Consider the following 20,976-nt stretch of genomic DNA (forward strand, 5'->3'; position numbering starts at 1 on the left):
TCTATTATTGAAAGAGTCCTTTCTCCCTTAGGATTAGGTGTTGGAGTGTGATTAGAAGTATTCTGTTAGAGTTCTAATCAGAGGAGGAGTAGACTTAGGTGGGGTCTATTTTCTTTTGGAGATTAAGTCGGTGAGCAGTATTGGAAAAGATGCCCCGACCTTGAGTAAAACCCGACCTCAAGTCGGCACAACACACCAAGATCAACTCGGGGTATTAGGTTGAGGTCGAGCATGGCACACGAACTCAGGTATAGTTCGGGGTTACCAATCCGGAATCATTAGAGATGATTGAACAACAAAATTAACCTATGCTTGGCTCATGTTTATATTCATATCATTTTTTGTCCACACTAAATCGTTTATCAACAATTTCATTAGACCAAGCGCTTTTGTCCTTGTTAATGGCAAAAATATTTCTTGACAATGAACCATAGAGGTGGTAGAATGATAAAGATAGGTTTCTTTAATGCTTTGTCATTTTTATTATTTTTCTGTCGACAACTTATTATCAGGTTTTACGTTGTTTGTTCCTTAATTATAAGCTACTTCACAATGAGTTTGATTTGGATGTGCAAATCAACAAATTCTTAATTTTCTACAAAATTGACAAATATTCTCATAATCAACATGATTTTAATCTTACTTCTGTCCTCATACTCGTTCCTTTGCATCATGGAGCCGCGTTATAGCTAGATCTTGAATCAACGGAATCCGTCAGTAAAAAGGCCAGAAAAACGCATCTCACGTAGTAACGCTAGCCTAATTCTGTGGACATGGCATAGACCTCGGTGAAGTGTGATATTTTTAGCCGAAAGATATCACTCTTGAATAGATCGTGCGGATCATAGTTTGTAAGGAATTATAACCGTACGTACACATTATCCATTACCCATCAGGGAATCGCAAGAAAACAATAAATACAGAGCAACTCAACTGTGCACTTTACTTTTCACTGTCGCTGTCCTATTAACCGTTGGGTGCTAAGACAGGTGACAACAATAATTGCTCTCACAGTTAATTTAGCAATTTTTTTATAATGGGCATGTTTGGGAGGATTTTTCTTTTAAAAAAATTAATTTTTTGTTCGTTATTTCATTATTTCAGCAATTATATTTGACTTCTTCTCTCACAGATAGACACCACTTTTCTCCTAATTGTCAAAAAATCAATTTTCAAAATCACTCTCAAACAGGCTCAATATATGCAATATATGCACGTAACACATAGGATATAGGGTACGTGTCACTTTTCAACAAAAATATCGGTCAAGCAGTCAAGAATCAAACTTAGATTTGTGACGTGTCAGGTACTTATTGGACAGAAAAAAGGAACATTTATGAAGTTATGTTCATCCATGCATAAATAAATGTACTATGCTTCAGAAGAGTTAGGATGAAAATTGAGCAGGCGAATAATGGCTTCTAAACCAGGGATTCTCACCGATTGGCCATGGACATGTCTTGGGAACTTTAAGGTACCATCTCATCTTATTCTCCGTTTATCTGCATAATACATTAAATTCTGTGAGAGCTTTGCTAATTCATTTGTGTATTTTGTTTTGTGGATGAAGTACCTGGTATTGGCACCTTGGGCAATTCAAGAAACGTATTCGTTTGTAGTGAGCGATGAAAGTGAGAGGGATCTTTCACACTTTCTTATATTCCCATTCTTATTACTGAGAATGTTGCATAGTCAAATATGGATTTCGCTATCTCGCTACCATACTGCGAAAGGTAGTAACAGGATTGTTGACAAGACTATTGAATTTGAGCAAGTTGATAGAGAAAGAAACTGGTACATACTTTACAAATTATCAATTATTCCAATTTATTTTCCCATTTTTGAACATGATGATATGAGCATGGAATTATTTGTAGGGATGACCAAATTATATTTAATGGGCTTTTGTTGTACCTGGGCGGCATGTATGTTAAAGGGGGTGATCATCTGCCATTGTGGAGGACTGATGGGATAGTATTGACAGCTTTGCTTCATGCCGGACCGGTGGAGTTCCTCTACTACTGGCTACACCGGGCGCTACATCACCACTTCCTCTACTCCCGCTACCATTCCCACCACCACTCCTCTATCGCCACCGAGCCCATTACTTGTACGAAATCGAAGAAAAAACAACACTCCTTTTAAGACTACAATATTATTTCAAAAAGAGCAATGCTACGTATACAGGAGTTCTACAAAATGTCACATGGCAACATTTCATTGAATTTTGGACAAAAGATATAGTTAAAACAACCTATCAAATGCTGCCATATCGACACCTGTAAAACTCCTTGCATTTCCCCTCTACAAGTACCATTTCTGTTTCAGAAATTAAAGCAAAATAACATGTTAGCTACCTATATAATTTGATAATTTCTGTGATGTGGCAGCTGTGATTCACCCATTTGCAGAGCACATAGCATATTTCGTCCTCTTTGCGATCCCATTGTATACATCTGTGGCAACGGGGACGGCTTCCATTTTATCAATGGCGATTTATGTTATCTACATTGATTTCATGAACAACATGGGCCATTGCAACTTCGAGCTCATTCCAAAATGGCTGCTATCCGCATTTCCCCCTCTCAAGTATCTCATGTACACACCTTCGTAAGTATATCCCTACCCTATCATTTCTTATCATAACTTGTGGTGGAATAATTTTAACTGTATATACGGTACTTATAAGTAATTATGTATTATATATGTCTTAAACAAATAGAGCAAATTAAGCCACCATTTGATGGAAAACTCTAATACAAATTACTTCAAACAATTTTCATATAGAATAATTGAATTCAGCTGACTGCATATATATCTGGTGATGTACACAGGTTCCACTCACTGCATCACACTCAATTTCGAACCAACTACTCACTTTTCATGCCATTCTACGATTATATCTATGGAACGATGGACGAATCCTCGGACTCGCTCTATGAAATTGTGCTTGATAGGAAAGAGGACACACCTGATGTAGTTCATCTAACACATCTAACAACCCCTGAATCCATATATTATATGCGTCTAGGATTCGCGTCTCTGGCCTCTAAGCCTCACAACTCGACGTGGTACCTTTGGTTACTTTGGCCTGTGACACTTTGGTCCATGATGGTAACCAGGATCTATGGACGCACATTTACTATTGAGAGAAATGTCTTTAAACATCTAAAGTTACAAACCTGGGCCGTTCCAAAATATAAGATCCAAGTAAGAATCTCCGCATCAGTTTATACATAGACATGCTGGTATTTACGTAATTTTGACATTATTAATTTCATGTTGTTGAAGTATTACATGCAATGGCAAAGAGAGTCGATCAATAATTTGATCGAGGATGCTATACTGGCAGCTGAGGAAAAGGGCGTTAAGGTGTTAAGCCTGGGTCTATTGAATCAGGTCGGTCAGTCTACTAGAAATACTCACTCTCACATCACCAAAGAGTCATGTTTTAATTCTGAATGCTTCGTAAATATTGATCTCACAGCAAGAAGAACTCAATGGAGTTGGTGAGCTTTTTGTAAGAAGACACCCCAAGCTAAAAGTGAAGCTGATATCGGGAACCAGTTTAGCTGTTGCTGTTGTGCTGAATAGCGTTCCAAAAGGAACATCTCAGGTGGTCCTTCGAGGAAATTTGTCCAAGGTTGCTTACTCCATTGCCCTTGCTTTATGCCAAGGAGGAATACAGGTATGTTTTTTACAGTAAAAAAGTAACTGATGTTGATTTACACCACCCAAGAGGATAATATTTTCTTGTATCTTTGGGCTTTTCTTGCTTATTTGTCATTGTAATAGGTAACGACACTGCGTGAGGATGAGTATAACAAGCTTAAAGCGAGGCTCAGCATTGAGGCTGGAAAGAAATTGGTCCTCTCTAAAATCATTGCTTCCAAGGTGATATTTATCTCCTCCACTTCTGCATTTTCTAGTCACCCACATTCGCTCTGGTGATTGTCTACTTATACCATAAAGCATTACATTTACAGACATGGATAGTAGGAGATGGACTGAGTGAAGATGAACAATTAAGGGCTCCAAAAGGAACAGTATTCATTCCATACTCGCAGTTTCCTCCCAAGAAAATACGCAAAGACTGTTTTTACTACAATATACCAGCAATGTTGGCTCCCAAGCATTTTCAAAATGTTGACTCTTGTGAGGTAATTACAATAAAGATAAAACCTTTACTTTCTTCATAATTTTATATGAAAGATTTGCTTGTATTTGTATGACAGAATTGGTTGCCAAGAAGGGTAATGAGCGCATGGCGTATAGCTGGAATACTGCATGCTTTGGAAGATTGGAATGTGCACGAGTGTGGAAACGTGATGTTTGACATTGATAAAATCTGGCAAGCCAGTCTTGAACACGGGTTTACTCCCATTATGATGTCTACCGACTCAAAGCTTCATTAGATTATATTATGAACTCTGAGATCCAGTGTTTGGAATTCTGCAAGTTTCTGCGTGGAATGAGATGGAACTGCATTTTGACAAAAGACCTTGAAAATATGTTGTTGGAAACTAGTATAAGAATTAGTCGAAAAACAAAACATTTTCTTTAATTAAATAAATTAGGATCTAACAGTGTCATGTTTTTTTTCTTTGTAATACGGCGTTTTCTGTAAGGTGTTCCACGGCAATCAGTTGAAAAACTATATAATTTCTAGTCAAGTAGTCTTTTAGGAGCTGTTCTCTTCGTGTTTTAGTTTTGTAGTTTTAAATTTATTTTGGATTTTGTATTTTGAGTGTCTGTTTTGAAATTGCTGAAAATGCGTTCTTTTTGCCATTTTGGGACCATTTCCCATGTTTTCAATTTTTTCGAGTTTTATACTGAAAACGTCCAAAATGTCGTTTCGTGTTTTCTTCACAATTTTTTTTTTTTTTTTTTGTTTTCGAATACAGGAAAGAAAACGCGTTTTCTCCATTTTGAAAAATCGAAAACAGAAGACGGTTCGAAAATGACAAAAAAAACACACCTTTATTCTCTAAAAAGGTATTTGCTGCCCCGATCTAATCAAAATGTCCTTGTACTCTTATTCAAAGGTTCCTCGACCTCAATTTGATACTCTTTGAATTTCTACCTTTGAGTCGTTAGGTAAATTTATCCATTCTAATGTAATAATTCATGAAGGTAATAAAATACTCGTACTCCCTTATCACAGGTGCACTTGTGGGTTCACACATACCACAATTAACTAATTCCATTAGTAATTCGACTCTATGTCCTTTTAGTGAAAAAGGGTCTTAAAATCTTCTTGCCTATTTCATAACTTTTCTTGATTAATTGATTCTGTTTAAGAATAATTAAAAATTAAGCCAATGTTTGGTGGGGTTTAAAATTAAATTTTTAGTAGATTGTGATAGAAATTTTTGAAATGTGTGGTTGAAAAATTGTAGGACCCATGAAAGACGTTAATATTGATTGTTCGACTTTGACTTAAATTAAAATTATATTTTACTTCGAATCAAACAAGCTCTAATTAAGAGATTACTCAAAAATAACAAAAGTATTACATATTACCAGCGAATGATAATTTAGTATATGATGCATGAATCACTAGTAGATTCATAAAATTAAAATAATTTAACAACTGCTTGATCCTTGTGATTCATCATACCCCTTTATAGAAAAGATCATTGAGTCAACTATTCAAGTTAGGACTCTCCCATCAGAAAAATCATACTGGACAACAAATGTATAGATAAATTTAATATCATTATATTTTACCATCAAAATTATAAATGAGAGTCTCTATAGGAGTTACATATATAATTTCGACGAGTGTACAATAGTTGTCTAGATCTCTAGATATTTAAACTAGATACTATTTGGACGATCTTTTCAAAAAGGTAACAATCAATCAAGTAATGCAAATTGCATAGCCCTCCTATAAAGAATCCGTTGGTTTACCAAAAAAAATAAATCGAAGACTAGGACATTCTGTTGCTTATGGATTGATAAAAGAAAACCACAAGTTTTTATCTAAGGGCTTATTTGAGCCACATTATTTTCAAAAAAATACATTATTCAACAGTGATTCGACATCATTTCGACCACACATTTTTCAATAAAATAACATTACACGCAAATCTAAAAATTTTCCTTATTTTCCATTGATTTGACATGAATAATACATTTTTTTTCATAGAATGTGGCTCAAACATGAGCTAAATAAAAATAATCTCCCATTCAATTTTTTAAAAATAATCGATTTTAATTTTAAATAATTGTGAACTGTTCACATTATTAAATTTATGTATAGTTCAATTATTACAGACTTTCCTCTCTAGAAAATTTTGAATTACATTAAATTAATTGAAGGATAATTGGTGTTTTAATGCATTCTATTCTTAGTTACACGAATGATGTGAAAAATAAATTTAAATATGGTTGATTGTTAAACATGCTATGAGTATGCTTGTTAATTGTCATTCATGCAGCTCGTTATGTTGTCATTCAATGCTTGTGGAGGTTTTTGCCATTTATTTAGTTACCGATTTTTGATGTGAAATCAAGGGAACATGCAAGAATAAACAGAAAATATAGACCAACAAATCCTTGATCATTCAAGTTCGATTTTATCACATAATTCTTGCTTATGCTTTTCTTGAGCTAAAGTATGTTATGTTAGTTGGGAGTCGATATTCAAATAAAACTTCCTCATTTCTATGACAATAACTTCGAAAAATCCCCAAGCGAGAACATTCTAAAGGAGATTTTTCTCTCCTTAGCCCTCACTAGGTGTCCATCGAGTGGATCGACCCAATTCACAAGAGGTGTGATTTGACCAATAGGCTTAGATTGAGTCGATTCGACTTGACCAATTATGTCACTATCTCAATGTGTTGGTTTCCAATCATATTGCAAACCAGGAAACCATATTTATTCTCTCTTCCTATTTACAGGCCCCTTTTTGGAAAATTAATTGATTCACTGGTTACTAAGAACACTTTTGGATAAAACATAAATATAGACTTGTTTCTATAGTAATGCAGATTGAAAAAATGTAATTAATAGAGTTGAAAATATAATTTTTTATGTATTTCCTAATTTACCCTTACATTAATAATGGTATAAATATAATTAATTTATATATGTTAAAACAAGGTACATTAAAAATGGGCATATTAGAAAACTAAAAAGTATCTATATTTTTAATAAGAAAAGTGACTTATAATTTCGGACAGATGACAAAACGATATCAAGTCTATCTTTATGGAAATTAATTTAAAGTCAGGTTACTAACAATTGGTACAGTGTTAAGATTTATCATTGATCCATTATTTCTATAAATATAAACTCATATAATTATGCATTTATTATTACTTTTTATCACTATTATTTCCTTTTTAATACTTAAAATCATTCTTAGAATTTGTACTAGTTAAAAAAAAAAAAAAGTTGGTGGGATTAACAACACAGATCACTCATCCAAGTTTTGTCGAGGGAGCAACCCATTTTTCAAATAAATTTAATTTTTTTTGTTCACTATTTTTATTATTTTAAAAGCGTTCAGGACCCCATTGTATAAATATTTTGTTAGTAGCCAATAATCTTTTACATGCACACGTATCAGATGAACTATACCAACAAATTTCTTTGTACTATTGAAATGTTTAAGAATAATTCCTCGTGATAAAATGTGACATGTGTTTGTGTTTTAAAGAGATTTTTCGAACATAAAATATAAAAAAAAAATTTAATTTAAAATACACTCAAAAGAATCCAAATCCCACAAGAAAAGATTCCAGTTTTGTCCAATTTAATAAAAGCAAAACTTATTAAAATGTTTAATTATTGTCTTGACTATTTATTGCTTAATTACTCAATTCATTTACTAATTAATTATAGTTATTTTTTTTTAGCCACATTAATCTTGGGTCTCGTGAATGCAAAATCAGGTGGTACTCTCTACAAAGTATAGAAAAATTTTGAATTTAAATTTCGTCGTTATTTATTTAATTAAAAACATAAATATATCTTTATCTTTTTACAATACTTTCAGAGGGAGTGATTTAACAGTTGAACCACTGATCTCGTAAGCACTTATGAGAATTTAATACTATTACTATTTAATTGAAATTTTATCATTAAGGCCTATTTGCCTTTTTTGCTGAATTTGATTATTATTGGGTGGCAGTGTTTATTGAACGGACCATGCTATATGTACAAACTTTTTTTACAAAATCTCTTATTCACCGTTCACGATAGGAGGTGGGGATCACAAATCGACATTTTTTTAATTTATGCGGGACCCGCTTTTTTGTGAGAGTGTGTAACACATTTTTACAAAATGTGTTTGTACACGTCTCTTTATCGTTATTGAACACATGAACCTTATTTTTCAGACCATTCTCCATTTCCTTTTTGATATGTCCAGCCGCAATTCCAGTCGAAATTATCTTTTCTTCACACGCCTTTGTGACTTGTTGACAGCCACAATTTGGTCTTCTTAATGAACAAATCTTCCACATGCAAATGGATAATTCAGAGAAATTTCGATTTTTTTCTTTGAGGTGTTGTAAAGAGTTCGGAAAATTCTCTTTATAACTCTATTCAAGTAAAAAAATTGAATATTTTTCTCTTATAACTTTTCTTTGGCAATCGGAGAATCTCAACACTTTTAAGTCTTTTTAAATAATTTTTACTTTTTTTTTTTTTTTTTTTTTTCCCTTCTTTTTTCCCCTATTTTTTTTTTTTTTTTTTTTTTTTTTTTTTTTCCCTCTCTTTCATCCTAATTCTTTTTAAGTTCTTTTTTATGTTTTTTAACCTTCCTACCGTCTATATATAAGACCCTTTAATGATACAGCTTCTGACAGAAAAGGAGCGAGAACTGAGGAGCCAAAAATGGCCATATCACCTGGGTTCCTCACTGATTGGCCATGGAAAAAGCTCGGAAGTTTTAAGGTACTAAGTAAATTAATAGTTGTAATTTCTTTATTCTTCATTTTGGAAAACTACTTTTCCTTTGTCTATGGCTACGAACATGCATTGTTATGATTCAGACGACCTAAAAATTCTCTTCTTATTATTCACCGAAAGACTCTTTAATTCAGTTTCGAGTCAATTACATACAATTTTCACAATGGGGGACCAAAAAAATAAAAATGGTGAACGGGTAAAATATATATGTAGTATGTGTACATATTAGAAAATTTCAAAATCTCTACATAGACTTTAATGAAAATTGCATAATGTTGCTGGAGCAGTCGCCACCCCTTCTCCTATGTTTCCACCTGTGCATACAAATATTTTTCTATGAGGAATGCTATAGATACAGTGCTGTTGACAGCACTATTGACAGGCCTCTCACATTCAAGGTTGGGGGCCCTAATTAAAATAATCGCAGGTCCCACGTTTTGTGAGAGGGCCATGAAAATTAGCATTTTTTTTATTTTTCGATTATCGTCTTATCCAATACAATCTATCAAACATGTCTCGTCTCGTTGAGGAACCTTAAAGTCCCTTCTTGACAAAATGCATGATGGGTTTATTTTCTAACATAATATTATTTAATTTTCGTGTTGTGATTTTCAGTATATAATATTGAGTCCATGGGCGATTCACACTATTTACGGATTAGCAACAAAAGAGAAAAGCGAGATAGACTATCTCAACATTACGATAATTCCATTTTTGTTATGGAGGGCATTACACAACCAAATATGGATCTCTTTTTCTCGTCACAGAACAGCCAAAGGCAACAACAGGATTGTCGATAAGAGCATTGAATTTGAACAAGTTGATAGAGAAACCAATTGGGATGATCAAATTCTATTGAATGGGCTTCTCTTCTACATATTTAATACAACACTGGATAGAGCTTCTAAGCTGCCAATTTGGAGGACCGAAGGTATAATCATGACAATATTGCTTCATGCCGGGCCTGTGGAGTATTTGTATTACTGGCTGCACAGAGCATTGCACCACCATTATCTTTACTCTCGATACCATTCACACCACCACTCCTCCATTGTCACTGAGCCCATTTCATGTAAGAAAGATACTATCTTCTTCCGATCTTTGTTATTAACCATCTCGTCTAAATTGGGATTCTTCGACTTAAACTAAAGAGCACATAGAACCCTTTTGAAATGACTTTTTAGAGGTCAAAATGAGCTTTTGGATTCATGTGGTTAATTTAATAAAAGTGTTATTCTAGTTAAAATAAAAAAATTAGAGAAAGCTAGTCAAATGTAACTTTCTCTAAAAGTTTTTTGGGCAGAGAAAACTCTTTTCCAAAACGTAGAAGTAAAAACAAAAGTCATGTCAAACAGGCCTTAATAAATTACACAAAACAAGGCTAGAAAAAGTCCATCTCTCAATGTGAACCAACCAACAAATATTGTTTATTTATTTATTTATTTTGCAATTAGCTTATAATTTGAATATATAAAAACAAATGTAAAAGGACTAGTATGTCCATCCATGTTTGTCGAAGCTTATAATTGATAATAATTTAGTCGAACTTTTTATTTGAATAATGCTACTATGCTCCACTAGAGCTACAACCCCAGTCTAAGTAGCCTCAATGTGACATTAAATGATAGGTGAAATTAAATAAGTCATTTAATTTAATTTTATTTAATTTCACCTATCATTTGACCTATAATCTAACGCCATCTATACAGAAGTTACAACTTCAATAGGGCTACATAGTGTTACTCTTTTTATTTACACATTTCGTAGAATCCACATCTTTTACTTACTTTTTAATCGCACATCTCTCGAGAGACATTACTTATGATCAGTTATAAGCTTTGACAAACATGAACTATATTCACACCTCTAACTGGAGCATTCCATTTCCTTCGTAATAAGTCTAAGCTAAATTATCCCAACTTTTGTACTTAGAAGAATAAAATTGTTTCAAAATGACAATATTGTGACCTACGTGCTGATAAGATAAAACATGAAATTGATGCAAATTAAAACTTTTTGCCATGAGTTTTCCATCAAAATTTATGGGAAAAATTGCAGCCGAAGCCCTTAATCTTTTATGATGTTATTGATTAAGTTTGTTATTTTTATTGTAATGGCAGCTGTCATACATCCATTTGCGGAGCATATAGCATATTTTCTGCTATTCGCAATTCCAATGCTTACAACTGTGGTGACTAATACTGCCTCTATGGCTTGTATCTTTGGTTACATTACCTACATTGATCTCATGAACAATATGGGACATTGCAACTTTGAGCTCATTCCTCAATGGCTTTTCTCCATTTTTCCTCCTCTCAAATATCTCATGTATACGCCCTCGTAAGTTTTTTGTATGTGTTCATTAATAGATTAACTCGTTAAAACACTAGTTGTCACCCGAATTTCACATTGGTCGATAAAAATATTTTGTTTCAAGTTAGTCACTGAGGGTCACACTTTGCTAACATTTATTACAATTTGAGCATTCTATCCATATGCATTAATTTGACTAACGAAATAGTTGACATTAAAAGTCTAGTTGGCAGCATAATTGGCTAATAACTGAATGTCTTATTACATTCTATGTTAAATCAAACAAATAGGTATAGACTCAAAGATTATTTATAAAATACACATGTAACATAATGATATTTTTCGCTAAATAATTTGTAACCACGAGCGTATGTAAACCGTAGAACTGAATATTTTCAATCCATGACTTGAAAGATGAGTTTGAAATACATAGAATTTTTATTTTTTATTTGCTGCTTTGACTGTAGGTTTCATTCTTTGCATCACACACAATTCCGGACCAACTACTCATTGTTCATGCCAATTTACGACTACATTTATGGTACCATGGACAAGTCTACTGATGATTTGTATGAGACTTCACTAAGAAAGAAAGAAGATTTTCCTGATGTGGTACATTTAACACATCTAACAACTCCACAATCCATTTTTCACCTCCAAATTGGATTTGCTTCTTTTGCCTCTAAACCTCACAACTCCAAATGGTACAAGTGGTTGATGTGGCCAATAACATGGTGGTCCGTCGTGCTAAATCTTATATGTGGATGCTCATTTATCGTAGAGAGAAATTCCTTCGAGAAACTCAGATTACAGTCGTGGGCAATTCCAAGACACAATGTGCAGGCAAGAATTTCCAATTTTCCATCCGATAACAACGTCGTTTTTAAGTGGTAATTTGAGAGAATATGGTTATATGACTTGTAAATTACATGGTTTTATAGTATCTTGTTAAATGGCAAAAACAAGCTATTAATGGATTGATTGAAGAAGCCATACTCGAAGCAGAAGCACGAGGCGTCAAGGTGTTAAGTTTAGGTCTTCTCAACCAGGCAAGTTTTTGCAAGCATTTTCCTCAATCATAAGAAGCTTGCACCAAAACAACATTCTTTTGTTTTTCTCTTTTCGTGTACACGATGAAGAGAGACGTTTCGTTTTGCTAGAAAATTCAAGAACTATGTGTAATACCTAATATTTGCAGGCCAAGGAACTTAATAGAAACGGAGCAATTTACATAGAAAAGCACCCTCACCTCAATATTAAGGTGGTAGATGGAAGTAGTTTGGTTGTTGCTATTGTCCTTAATAGCATTCCGGAAGGAACAACTGAGGTGGTCTTCAGAGGCAAGCTGTCCAAGGTTGCTTACTCCATTGTCGGTGCTTTGTGCCAAAAGGGTATCCAGGTAAGTTTTTTTTTTCTAAAAAAAAGCAATTTTCTTTGATCCGAATAGTGAATTTGAATTCAAAACATCCATTCATAACGCGTTTGATACATGAACTCAGCAAGATTACATAGGACAAACGAATTATTATTATTACAAGATGTTTTTCTGTCCAATCTAACGTACCAAACATGACTTGATTGTTTTTTTCTTAATTTCTCATAATCCCTAGCAAGTGAGAGTTTATTTCAGGTGAGTACATTGTATGAAAATGAGTATGAGGAGCTTAAACTAGCTGCAAAGTCTCAGAGTAAAATGGTACTATCAAAAATCTATTCTCAGAAGGTAAACATTTCTTCCTCAATTTATGCTTTGGTTAATGCTTTGTTTAATATATGTACCTGTTGAAATATGATGGTAGATATGGCTAGTTGGAGATGAACTGACAGAAGAAGAACAAATGAGGGCACCAAAAGGAACATCGTTCATCCCTTTCTCGAAGTTTCCTCCAAAGAAAGCTCGTAATGACGCCGTCTACCAATATACTCCGGCTATGGTGGCTCCACCATCGCTCGAGAATTTGCATTCTTGTGAGGTCAGCCACTTCAATGTTCCATCTCTATTTCTCTTCAAATAACAATCCATCTCTCTTATTTCTTAAACTATCATCTATTGCAAGCAAAATTTGTTTAATCCCCTTACAAACTTCATATGATTATTGTGCAAACTACTTATTTTCGCACCATTAATCCCCTGACTTGATTCTTGTGGATCACTTTCATATACAGAATTGGTTGCCGAGAAAAGTTATGAGCGCTTGGCGAATAGCTGGGATTGTACATGCCTTGGAAGGATGGAACATGAACGAGTGCGGGGAAACCTTGTTCGACATCGACAAGATTTGGCAAGCCAGCCTTAAACATGGGTTTCGACCTTTAATGTTTTCGACATAGTTAAACATATATCTTAATGTCTACCTAGTTACCACTTTACAAAGTATTGATCAACTTGTTTCAAATAGTTTGTGCTACATTTCCCATTTCCTATGTCGTTAGACCTGCTATTGTTAAATGCAGCAATTCGAAAACTTGTCTTCTACACGCTCCTTCAATTGAATTTATTTTTCATCAATTCTCATAAGATCAATATAATTGACTCATAGAGGATAACATATACCTGTATTTTTATTCTTTTTTCATTTTTTTTTTTTTCATTTTTTTTTTTTTCATTTTTTTTTTTTTCATTTTTTTTTTTTTCATTTTTTTTTTTTTCATTTTTTTTTTTTCAATTCTTACCATATATAATATAATACATAAAGCGTGAGATCGAAAACATTAAAAAAAAAAATGTAAAAATCAATGAATAATACTATGACATAATTTACCTAAGAATCACACAACATTGTTGCAAGCTCATCGTTAAGAGGATTACATATTTTTCTGAGTACATCCTCAAGAAATGGAAGAATCTCAGAAACAAAACTCCATTGATGTTCATGGTGAGAAGAAAGTTGAGAAACTTGATTTCTGCACAGTGGGCAAGTGGAATGGCTTTTAAACCATGCATCTATGCACCCAACGTGGAAGCAGTGATTGCACTCCGGCAGGTTCCGGCACATCTCGCCTCCGTGAATGTCATTAAGGCATATAGCACAGTATGAATAACCCTCTATCTTGCTGTCATTCGGATCAAAAATGGTGGCCGAAAGGCAATTTCGGGGACGAAATTTTTTCAAATATAGACACCAAATGAAGAGGATGACAATAAAGAAAATTGGACTCAAACTGCTTCCAAAAATCCCTATTTTTTCCATGAAAAATAATTGGATCTTTCTGCAGGTTTCTTGTTATTGAAATGGTGATATTTTCATATGTGTGTGTGTTTATATATTTTCACCGCGGTGTGTTTGTATAATGTGAAAAAGATAAGAGTAAACACGGAAAAGCAGGTCCTACACGTCGTGAATTCATTATTATTGAATGACTTCTTGGAATGGAATGCTTATTATTTAAAAATAATTCAAAGTCAAAGGTCCCATTTCTTTGAATTTTCTTAAACAAATTAATCGAACTAGATTGAGTGGTTTCTCCCTCCATAGCTCTCCGGACTAAACTGAATTGGTTTCGATTAAAAGTCTTTGGAATAAAAAATCAGATGGTTGTGAACCACATTTGAGTTCTACCTATAAAACTGAATTTTTAATTAGGGCAATGTTTGGTGTAGTTAAATTTTTTTGATAAAAATTAATTAAATATATGATTTTAAAAATTGTGAATCCCATGTATAGTTAAAATTAACTGTGGATTTTAAATTAAATTTTTATCTACTCTTTAAGCTATACCAAACGGTGACTCTGTTTTATAATTATTTATTAATACTCTCTTAAAAAAATCAATTATGAAGTCAGTATATATGAATTACGTGAATTAATCATTGGTTCCGATGTAGTATGGTTATTGTTATAAATGAATCAGACTATGTCCACCCTAAGAAAATTTTCTATTTATTTATATCAAACCAAATGTGAAAATTAAATTTCTTTTTCCATTTAATTAATTTATGGTCGTAACAAACACAATCTTATTGACTTATGATGAAGCTGATTAGACTTATCTCAATGGAAATATATATTTGTATTAGAAGTCAACAAATCTCTATCTTTTGATTTCACTTTGTTAGACTTCAAATTAAAGTCACGTTGTGGAGTTTACACGCTTTTACTCGTAATTTGAGAAGCTACTTATTGACAGAAGAACAGTAATCTAAAGAAAACTAGACCTTTGTCTGGTAGCTGTAAGTTATTAAAATTCTTAAAATATAATTAAATAAAAAAAATCGTAATTCTTGTATATTTATTATTTAGCATAGTCGTATTGCTTCGCACCAATACCCCCATAGGTGCCGGCGCTTGCTTTAAGATTTATTAATCAAGTACGCTCAAGCTCATGCTGAAGGGTAGCTCTTCAATGTTCTTAAGAATGATAATGGGATGATGATTCCTCGATTTCCCAATTCATTGGGAAACGGGCAGGGAAAGAACTAAAATCCCTATCCAGAATCGGGAACGGGGATAATGGTCTCTTGAAAGGGGAAAAAATCATAACTAAGAGGTTAACTATCACCTATTTCAAAATTAATAATAAATGTTTTAAATTTCAAAAATCATGGGTTTATTAAAATTTATTTATGATTTAATTAATTAAATATTTTATTAATTAAATATATTAAAGTCACAAATATATACAATTTGATTACAAATCAACGATTTAATCAGTTACATATTAATATTTTTTTTTTATCACAAATCAGAATTTTTATATGATACAAATTATTTTACAATCACAATTCAAAAAATTTATGGGTCACAATTTGTTCGTCGATCACAAATTAAAAATTTATACTTCACAATTTATTAATCGATCACGAATCACAAATATTATAAGTCACAACTCATTAGACAGTCACATACTATCAAATTATCGGTTACAAATTTTAAAAAAATTTTAGGCCACACATTATTTCTTGATCACAATTTATTTTTTCATTGATTACGTATTGTTTATTAGTTACAAACTAATCAATTTAATGGTCAAAATCAACCAAATAATTTGTGACTAGCAACACCAGAGCCATCGTCACCACCAAAACCACTCCACCACCACCTCTCGACAACACCACAACCAACACACAAACAACATCCATCACCGCTAACACACACATATCCACCTTTGAATATTGACAGTACCATCACCACCGCCAGATCAATCACCACCGCAACACCGCCATCATACAAACACCGTCACCACGACCACCTCATAAAACACCACTTCATGCACTTTGGTCATAGATCTACTTCGCAATCAGCCATTGCCAGATCCGCCACCACAACCACCTCAACAACACCACCATCACCACTACCACATAAAACACCATGTCGTGCGCTATGGTAGTAGATCTGCTTCGCAAATACAGTCTCCAACGATTTGCTCATTCTGGGGTGAAATGGATAGAGGGGTTGGGACGATGGAAAGGTAAGGAGCTTGTGATTGCCGGAGGTGATGGATTGTGTAGGTTGGTGTAGAGAGAGAATGGATAAATGTAGAGAGAGATAGGAGAATGAGAATTAATTAAGGTTTGTGATCTGTGTGTATTGGAGTATATGTATTTAGTTAAAATATTTATTTTATAAAAATATTGATTAAAATAAAATTTTTGGTTTTTCAATAATGAAACATTCAATAGAATACTAAATTTTTAAAGTACGGTGCGGCGTAATTTCCACTTATAGTTATCTGCATGTCTGTTAATTGAGCGGGGCCTGAGGCTCATGTAGGCTCAGATGTCTAACAGGCCTATAGGCCCAAAAACTAATTACAAGAGGAAGCCCATTCTGTCTGATACATTATCTCCTTTTTTAATCTTCAAGCTTTTGCTATGCTAATAATGGCTGCCTGCATTTCAGCGGCAACGCCTTCATCTTTGATCCTCTCATCTGAATTATTAACAAGTAAAGGAGATAAACCCGTTTCTTTATCATGGTCTTCCTCCTTTCAACACCTCAAGCTTTCAATTCCAGCCACTTCAACTATCACTCTCAACAAGGTATTCATTTATCATTTCAATTTTTGAAGGTTTTTTAATTTTACAATTGGGTCTATGTTTTATATTAATTAATTAATCGGGAAGAAATTGAATTTTAATAGTTGGATATTTTATGCTACTGATTGTATCTTAATCTTGTGATTATCAATCTTTTGTTTCTAGTTGTGTGCGCCATTAATCTTCCATTCGACCTAAAACGATTGATATTGATTGGTATAGTTGCTATTGCATATAGCATTTCATTTAGTTCTCTTCAATAAGTGTTCTTAAGGTTAATGGTTTTTCTAGTTTTATAAATTCATAATTGGTCCATTAGGACAGAAGTAAAAGAAGATTATTGTGTTAAGTGTGGAATTCCGAATTATTATTATTATTATTATTATTATTATTATTATTATTTATTTATTTATTTATTTATTTTTGGGGTGGGGGTTGGTGTAGGGGAATTAGTTTTATATGTAGGATCTATCATCTTTCTGCATTCTACTTGGGAGTTATGGATGTGGATTTGAAAACAAATTCTGACAGTTCCCCTTCCTTTTTAACTTCTGATCCTCCTAGTGATAACTTTTTTTTTCTAGGAAAACTTTTTCTATTGTTCCAATTGTTGGGAATTAAGACAAACTCCCTTAATTTCCCAACACCGGTCACTACATTCTTGTCTTTATATGTCTAATGAACTTAGGTCTAGATTTAATGCAGGCATAGGATTCGTATTGTTCATGTTTGAGTTAGTACCTGTTTATCTCCTTTTTCTCAGTCTCCTTTTAAATCTTAGTCTTAGGACTCTAATTCGCATGATAGAGAAGTCTTGACGACATAAACTTCAATCTCCATGACAGAGAGACGTCTCAAGTTGATGACATTTGCTGAAAAATGAAATGTCAGCAGCGATATGAAACTTACCATATAAATGAGAAGCTATGTAGATGAAATTGCAGATAGCTGGTTGTTTGAGGAATGGATGATGTAGTGTTAAATCTTGTTTCTATAGTTAAGAGAAGAATAGGAATACGAGTTGTTCCCGAGTTAAAGTAACTCCGATGGCTCTTTCCTGCCTTCCATCGATAGGTAGCTTCAACGCTATACCCCTCTATTACAGATGTTGATGCTGTGAGTCTATTAAGCTGAAACTATGACTTAGGAAGTCTCGGGGAAGGCACCCCTTTAGGGTAGGGCAATTTAATGCCATTTGTCGCCCGGGGGATTTCGTGACATTTCGAATTGGCTATCTTGTATTTCTAATAAGTATAAAGTCTGCTCATAATTTGGAAAAGTGCCCACATAATTTGTTGATGTTCTGCCACTGCAATGAAACATATCTTTCCATAAGTTCGTGAGGAAATCACGTGAGATATGCCTCTGTTAGCTCTATAACAGCTTTACCTTGCTTGTAAATGATGAAGGAATTTCATGTTATTGGGACACTTGCTAGTTTTGATGTTCTATGGAAATCCCACGTTTTAGCCTTTTAGATAGAAGATATTGCACTTGCATAAAAGTGCATATGTATGCCATCTTCATCTTGTGTTTCTAGCTTAGCAAATTTGTAATCCTTCTTCATTTTCTATCCTCAACTATGGATAGTTTGAGGATGGAGGCAATCTTCATGCAAATGTGGAAAATAACAAACAGGACACACAAGATTTGAATACAAAGTAAGATCCGGAGTTATTATTATTTTGTTGAATTTCAAAATGTTAGATGAGGGAATTTGTACAACCTTCTACTTGGCATTAGTTAGTTTGCTGTTCAGGTTCATGTGAAGCCTATACAAGTGATTCTTCTGTTTCTCCTCCTCCCCTACCCCCAACCTCCACCCGCACCACTGAGTTACCATGCTTCTACTTTTGTCTCTTTGTATTCTTCTTCGACGTCGGTACTCCGAATGAGTTACGATACTTATCCCCAATGGCATTAAGCACGGGTCTATATGGCACTGGGGTCATTGTCACATTGTTCAATGAATAAAATCGCATCCCAACTTCATTGGATAATATAGATGAGTGACTAACACCACTGGAGCTAAATAGTATATTCCCCCTAGACACATGCCTAGCCTGCAAACCAAGCACCTTCACTAATTGACTGCAAAATTACGTATTGGCTTCACTTCCCGGTCCCTGTCCTCTTTTTGATAGATGATTAGTATGTGGTGACACTTATTGTGATCAACAAAATCAAGTCATTAGTGATTTCTCAATTCGTACGTGTTTGTTTATACATGTAGGGGCTTGTTGTTGAAGCTGCTTGGACCCGGAGGTCTCGTAGTGAAGCTGCTAAGAGGCCTAACAGAAAATCATGGAAACAAAGGACAGATATGTATATGAGACCATTTCTATTGAACATTTTCTTTTCCAAAAGATTTATCCATGCAAAAGTTATGCATCGAGCAACCAGCAAAGTGATATCGGTGGCTACAACAAATTCTAGGGATCTCAGAAACACATTACCATCCCTCACTGACAACAATGCATGTCGAGTAATAGGAAAGCTGATTGCTGAGCGGTCAAAGGAAGCCGACGTGTTTGCAATGTCATATGAGCCCAACAAAAATGAACGGATCGAGGGTAGACTTGCTATCATTCTTGATACCATCCAGGAGAATGACATCATATTTGTTTGACATTTTACACTTGGAATTTTGGGATTTGCGCTACCACTCCATATATCTCTAGGCTAGCTTAATGTAATGTAAATTTTGCCGATTTGGACAGGTGTGGGTTGTATTTTCTAGCTAGTTCTTGTTTGTTCTTTAGAGCTGTTACTCTTAAACAATTCCCCTTCATCTCCTTGTTTGTTTGAGATTGTCGAAAAAGAAAGTACAAAATGTAGCCATGGCCGAAGACATTTAGCTAGCAGGATCAAGATTAGGTGTTCTGGAGTCGATATTTAGGATCAAGACTGTGCATGTCTTCTTGTGTTCTGATATTTGACTGACCAAAACAGATTTAAGCTATGTGATAGAAAAGGAAGGTATGGCCAAAGACATCTAACAAGGATCAATATTGGACTCTGTGGAGGTGTAATTTGGTGAGCATGATATCAGTATTCTCGTCTTTTCTTTATGCACACTCCTGCTACGAAAAATTGAAGCAAATTAAGTATGCAGTGTTTCTTGTTTTTTCTAAGTGCTACTCTACGTCTTTCATACTAGTGCTGGATTCGGCCTTGTTTTGATAAGTTCATTACATGAATGAAAGGAAAATTGCATCAAATTTTACAGGTCATATCGAAATAGCAAGAGAAATTTTTTTTTTTATCTTTCAGCTCAAAATGTTCTGCTATTGTTCCTATACCAAAAATTCTATTATTTATTCCAGTTACTGAAGGATCCTGCTAGAATTTTTCCACGGTGGTAACCCAAACCATCGACGAATGCCGGTCTGAGCCAATTCAAGAAAATTTTCAATCCATAAACGAAACTGATTTTTGTTCCTTCTGCCCCTTTCTGAGGCTATCTGTTTTTTGAAATGGTTTCCAAGCATTGGGTGTAATGAATTTTAAGATTACTATCACATAAGATCAGGTCCAGCCCAAAGGGTTTGCATGTGGTGTGATCGGACAGCGTCCCATAATGTGAACAAAAACACTCCTCTTCTCCAACCCAATGTGAAGAAAAATTGGACCATTTTTTAATTATTTTTTTTCATTTCAGAAAATTAATCCATCAGCCCACCTGCTATTTTATTTTCTATATTATAACAGACGGGCACTTTTCCAGATTTCGCAACCAAAATCTAAGATTAGCCCTGTAG

General features: G+C 34.0%; 3 protein-coding genes across 5 annotated transcripts; all 3 read left to right on the top strand.

The window, feature by feature from the left end:
* The first annotated feature begins 1,350 nt into the window (after window positions 1-1,350).
* On the top strand, window positions 1,351-4,745 carry LOC111373242 (protein ECERIFERUM 1-like). Of its 2 annotated transcripts, none has more exons than XM_022995746.1 (10): window positions 1,351-1,474; window positions 1,571-1,794; window positions 1,878-2,110; window positions 2,391-2,610; window positions 2,835-3,210; window positions 3,292-3,399; window positions 3,488-3,688; window positions 3,796-3,894; window positions 3,987-4,160; window positions 4,236-4,745. In XM_022995746.1, the coding sequence occupies exons 1-10, from the start codon at window positions 1,415-1,417 to the stop codon at window positions 4,413-4,415; spliced, it is 1,875 nt and encodes a 624-aa protein (XP_022851514.1). In that variant the 5' UTR covers window positions 1,351-1,414; the 3' UTR covers window positions 4,416-4,745. The 2 variants fall into 2 exon arrangements, with proteins under 2 accessions (XP_022851514.1, XP_022851515.1); XM_022995747.1 differs by having other exon boundaries at window positions 3,123-3,210.
* Window positions 4,746-8,699: 3,954 nt separating this feature from the next.
* LOC111373243 (protein ECERIFERUM 1-like) lies at window positions 8,700-13,747 on the top strand. Of its 2 annotated transcripts, none has more exons than XM_022995749.1 (9): window positions 8,700-8,910; window positions 9,541-9,997; window positions 11,046-11,265; window positions 11,706-12,081; window positions 12,180-12,287; window positions 12,437-12,637; window positions 12,869-12,961; window positions 13,038-13,211; window positions 13,405-13,747. In XM_022995749.1, exons 1-9 carry the CDS (start codon window positions 8,851-8,853, stop codon window positions 13,567-13,569), a joined length of 1,854 nt encoding a protein of 617 aa, XP_022851517.1. In that variant the 5' UTR covers window positions 8,700-8,850; the 3' UTR covers window positions 13,570-13,747. The 2 variants fall into 2 exon arrangements, with proteins under 2 accessions (XP_022851517.1, XP_022851518.1); XM_022995750.1 differs by having other exon boundaries at window positions 11,046-11,253.
* Window positions 13,748-17,017: 3,270 nt separating this feature from the next.
* LOC111373245 (50S ribosomal protein L18) lies at window positions 17,018-20,341 on the top strand. The gene is made up of 2 exons (XM_022995752.1): window positions 17,018-17,218; window positions 19,449-20,341. Exons 1-2 carry the CDS (start codon window positions 17,051-17,053, stop codon window positions 19,842-19,844), a joined length of 564 nt encoding a protein of 187 aa, XP_022851520.1. The 5' UTR covers window positions 17,018-17,050; the 3' UTR covers window positions 19,845-20,341.
* The last annotated feature ends 635 nt before the right edge of the window (window positions 20,342-20,976 follow it).

Source organism: Olea europaea, unplaced genomic scaffold, assembly GCF_002742605.1.
Source record: "Olea europaea var. sylvestris unplaced genomic scaffold, O_europaea_v1 scaffold1093, whole genome shotgun sequence".
In the NCBI taxonomy this organism is placed as follows: Eukaryota; Viridiplantae; Streptophyta; class Magnoliopsida; order Lamiales; family Oleaceae; genus Olea; species Olea europaea.